The following is a 5,073-nucleotide window of genomic DNA, read 5'->3' on the forward strand; positions in this document are numbered from 1 at the left end:
GGCTCACCGCAACCTCCGCCTCCTGGGTTCAGGCAATTCTCCTGCCTCAGCCTCCCAAGTAGCTGGGATTACAGGCACGCGCCACCATGCCCAGATAATTTTTTGTATTTTTAGTAGAGACGGGGTTTCACCATGTTGACCAGCATTGTCTCGATCTCTTGACCTCGTGATCCACCCGCCTCGGCCTCCCAAAGTGCTGGGATTACAGGCTTGAGCCACCGCGCCCGGCCCATTGATGTTCTTTCTAAAAGTGATTTTTTAAAATGTAGATTTTAAGGCCAGGCACGGTGGCTCACAGCTATAATCCCAGAACTTTGGGAGGCCGAGGCAGACTGATCACCTTAGATCAGGAGTTCGAGACCAGCCTGACCAACATGGCGAAACTCCGTCTCTACTAAAAATATAAAAATTAGCTGGGTGTGATAACAGGCACTTGTAATCCCAGCTACTTTGGAGGCTGAGGCAAGGAGAACCCAGGAGGCGGAGGTTGCAGAGAGCCAAGATTTCGCCAGTGCACTCCAGCCTGGGCAACAGAGTGAGACTCCATCTCAAAAAAATAAAGTAAAAAATATTTTTTAAAAAATATATTTTGGGCCAGGCACGATAGCTCACTCCTGTAATCTCAGCACTTTGGGGGGCCAAGGCGGACCAATCACCTGGGGTCATGAATCTGAGACCAGCCTGACCAACATGGTAAAATCCCATCTCTACTAAAAATACAAAAATTAGCTGGATGCGGTGGCATGCACCTGTAATCCTAGCTACTGGGGAGCCTGAGGCAGGAGAATCGCTTGTACCTGGGAGGTGGAGGTTGCAGTGAGCCAAGATCATGCCATTGCACTCCAGGGCAACAAGAGCAAAACTCTGTCTCAAAAAAAAAAAAAAAAAAAAACTTCAAAAGGACATCACGATAAGTCAAGTCTATTTGGGGTAGTTTAAGGATTCTTCCCTCACTAACATCATTTGGAAATAATTTCATGGGCATTAATTGCATGAATATGGTTGGATTAAAAGGTGTTCAGCCAGAATTTATAGTTCCATACTAGATGATTTCAATTCCTGTACCAAAATTAATTTGTATGACATATTTTCATTTAGTGGAAATCTTCTCAGAAGTATTTCATTTTCTTGGTGTCATTTATCGTTTCTGCAGCAGAGGGATACCATGCAAGATAATCTGATAAAGCTCCAGCAGGAAATGGCTGAACTAGAAGCTGTGTTAGAACAGCATGGGAGCCAGCCTTCTCACAGCCCCCCTTCCATCATAACTGACTCTTCTGCCCTTGAGGACCTTCGAAACCGAGAACAAAGCACATCAGAAAAAGGTGTGTAATATTGGCCAAACACTCATATCTTAAGCAAAATTTTTTTCCTCCCCTTTATCTCCTGAAAAGTAAGGACCTAGCTCCAACATTTTATGATCCTTGCTCAACACATGAGTAATTATGGAACCTTGGTTCTTGTCCCTGCTCACACTAATTTACCAGTCAGAGGGACCCGAGGCAGTCATTCATGTTGTCATCTGAGTACCTACAACAAGTAGATGCTATGGAGAGCCCATGGAAGATCAATGGTATACAACATAGCTCTTGCTCTATTGGAAGCTAAGTGTAGAATGCAAGAAATTGGTGACAGGCAACCCCATAATTTCAGAAAGCTATGAAAAAATATTCAGGCATATTCCTTATAACACTGGTATCACATGACAATGACTTATTTAATGTGCTTCTGATTTATAGGAAGAGACATCTTATACTTCAGGAACTGCACTTTGATCCACAGAAAGCCTAGTTATGCAGAACTCCTGTTAGTTCAAAAGAAAAAGAAAAGAACAACACAGAAAGCCTAATTATGCAGCAGAGCCAACATTATAACAATGTTGTAGTTATCAAAAGAATCCAGGTGGACCTCTGAGAGGATGCCATTGGAGTCACCAGGCAGGTGTACTTGATCAGAGCTGACTTCCTATCAGAAGCGAGCACTGAGCTGCGGAAACATGGCATAAATGAAGGACAGTGAGATGGAAATTTGAGTTTTTAATTGGAAAGACAACACATCAGCCAGGGGCAATCACATAGACACATAAGAGAGGCTAGGCATGGGGTCCCCACCAGGATGCTGCTTGGAAACAGGCAGGGGTGGTGACTCCTCCCAAATTACGCTTCATTCCTATCTCAGTGATTCTTATCTGAGTCTTAAAGTTTCTTCCCCGGCACCCTGTTCCACAGTCCACCTGTGGACCTTAAGGCCTTCCTTTGAGTCTTTCTAGGAACCCAAGTCTGTTACTTATACAGAACAGTGGCCTTGGTCCCCAGTTGTGCCTTGCAGTATTTGTGTTCAGTAAGAAACAGTAGCTCATGCATGAAAAGCTAGCTGGAAACTCCGTTGCTATAGCAGTGCTGCAAAATGTATTTCCTTAAATGCTTTCTTTGTAACTATCTTCATTTAGTTCATCTCTCAGATAATGAGAGTTCAGAGTCCCATCTCCAGTATAATACTCTTCTTTGGGATACTTTCACCGACTTCATTCTAAAAACAGGCTCAGTTCTAATGTGTAAGATATAAAATGTTATTATTGTCTGACTTTGAATATCTGTATAAATCTATCTCTTTGGTGTATATGTTTGTTTATTTTTTCCTGGAGATCTATAAGAGAAATAATTCATTTGTGAAACGTTTTGATATCACAACTTAATACCAACTTAAGTTTTGAGCCTTTTTCTTCCTAAATCTGGTGTGAGTCTAACTGAAATTCAAATGAACTTTTTTTTTTTTTTTTTAGTCTTGCTCTGTTGCCAGGCTGGAGTGCAGTGGTGCAATCTCGGCTCACTGTAACCTCCATCTCCTGGGTTCAAGCGATTCTTTGGCCTCAGCCTCCCAAGTAGCCGGGACTACAGGCGCATGCCACCACGTCCAGCTAATTTTTGTATTTTTAGTAGAGACAGGGTTTCACCATGTTGGCCAGGATGGTCTCTATCTCTTGACCTTGTGATCCGCCCACCTCGGCCTCCCAAACTGCTGGGATTACAGGCGTGTGTCACTGTGCCCGGCTGAACTTTTTAAAAATATTTTTTTCTTTAATTTTTTTAAGCAGAGACAGGGACTTGATGTTAATTAGGCTGATCTTGAACTCCTGCTTTTGAGCAATCCTCCCACACCTCAGCCTCACATTTTTAGACAGGGTCTTGCTCTGTTCCCCAAGCTGGAGGGCAGCAGCATAACCACAGCTCACTGTAGTCTTAACCTCCTCAAGCGATCCTCCTGCCTTAACCTCCCAAGTAGCTGGGACTATAGGCATGCACCACCATACCTAGCTAATTTTTAAAATTTTTTGTGGAGACAAGGTCTCCCTGTTTACCAAGTTGGTCTCAAACTCCTGGACTCAAGCAATCCTCTCACTTCAGACTCCCAAAGTGCTGGGGTTGCAAGTGTAAGCCATGGCACCTGGCTAGAATGTCTAATAAAAAGAGTATTGTTGGCTGGGCATGGTGGCTCCTGTAATCCCAGCACTTTGGGATGCCGAGGTGGGTGGATCACGAGGTCATTAGTTCCAGACCAGACTGACCAACATGGTGAAAACCCGTCTCTACTAAAAATACAAAAATTAGCCAGGCATGGTGATGCATGCCTGTAACCCCAGCTACTTAGAAGGCTGAGGCAGGAGAATCTCTTGAACCTGGGAAGTGGAGGCTGTAGTGAGCTGAGATCAAGCCACTGCGCTCCAGCCTAGGTGATAGAGACTCCATCTAAAAAAAAAAAAAAAAAAGATATTGTGCTATTGTTACCTTCTGCTATACTCATGGCTTTTCTCGGCTGGAATACAGTGGCCTGATCACAGCTCACTGCAGCCTGGAACTCCTAGGCTCAAGCGTCCTCCTGCTTCAGCCTCCTGAGTAGCTGGGACTATAGGTACAGGTGTGTACCACCACATCCAGCTAATTTTGTTTATTTTTGGTAGGGATGGAGTCTTGTTATGTTGCCCAAGCTTGCTTTTTTTTTTTTTTTTTTTTTTTTTATAAACTTTTTTTTTTTTAATAGGTTTATGGAAAAGTTGAAATTATGGTACAGAGAATTCCTGCATGCTTTAGTTTCTTCCTAATGTTATCTTACATTACCATGGTACTTTTATCAAAACTAAGAAACCAAGAATTCATTCATGGCTATTGATGAGTGAAACTCTAATTTGCTTGGATTTCATTAGTTTTTTATTTTTTAAGTTCCAGTATTCATAAATATGATAAAAGTTCCTTTTCTTTACAGTCTTTACATCAATGTCCTACCCTTCAGCATAGATTTGTCCTATTGTTTATCTAAGGTTACTTCCTAAGCCTGCATAATATTTGGGTACAAATGTGTATATTTACCCATTGTTAATTGTATGTACCTGTCCCCGCAGATAAAGCTACTTCATGTGAGACACTTTGTTTTATTTTCTCCTGGATTTCCTGTCATTCAAAAAGCAAATATGGCCAGGCATGGTGGCTCACACCTGTAATCCTGGCACTTAGGGAGGCCAAGGCGGCAGATAATGAGGTAAAGAGATCAAGACCATCCTGGCCAACATGGTGAAACCCTATCTCTACTAAAATACAAAAAAATAGCTGGGGGTGGTGGCAGGCACCTGTAGTCCCAGCTGCTCAGGAGGCTGAGGCAGGAAAATCGCTTGAACCCGGGAGGCAGAGGTTGCAGTCAGCCGAGATCTTGTCACTGCACTCCAGCCTGGTGACAGACCGAGACTCTGTCTCAAAGTTTCGCTTTTGTTGCCCAGGCTGGAGTGCAATGGCACTATCTCGGCTCACTGCATCCTCTGCCTCCCTGGTTCAAGCAATTATCTCACCTCATCACCCCAAGTAGCTAGCATTATAGGCACCCACCACCATGTCCAGCTATTTTTGGTGTTTTTAGTGGAGAAAGCGTTTCACCATGTTGGCCAGGATGGTTTTAAACTCCTGACCTCAGGTAATCCTCCCGCAATGTCAGCCTCCCAAAGTGCTGGGATATCAGGCGTGAGCCACTATGCCCGGCCACTTCTTTTTTTTCCATTTTACATTAATCCATCTGGAGGTTCTCTTG

The 5,073-nt window shown here is 43.4% G+C and overlaps 1 protein-coding gene across 8 annotated transcripts in view; it reads left to right on the plus strand.

The window, feature by feature from the left end:
- Positions 1-5,073, plus strand: part of BRCA1 (BRCA1 DNA repair associated) — a 73,850-nt gene that overhangs the window by 37,900 nt on the left and 30,877 nt on the right. For all 8 annotated transcript variants that reach the window (XM_037731672.1, XM_017509326.2, XM_017509328.2 and 5 more), the window contains one exon: positions 1,154-1,325. In XM_037731672.1, coding sequence (XP_037587600.1) covers positions 1,154-1,325 — 172 coding nt within the window. The remainder of the gene's footprint in view (positions 1-1,153; positions 1,326-5,073) is intronic.

This window comes from Cebus imitator, unplaced genomic scaffold, assembly GCF_001604975.1.
Source record: "Cebus imitator isolate Cc_AM_T3 unplaced genomic scaffold, Cebus_imitator-1.0 Scaffold415, whole genome shotgun sequence".
NCBI classification, from domain to species: Eukaryota; Metazoa; Chordata; class Mammalia; order Primates; family Cebidae; genus Cebus; species Cebus imitator.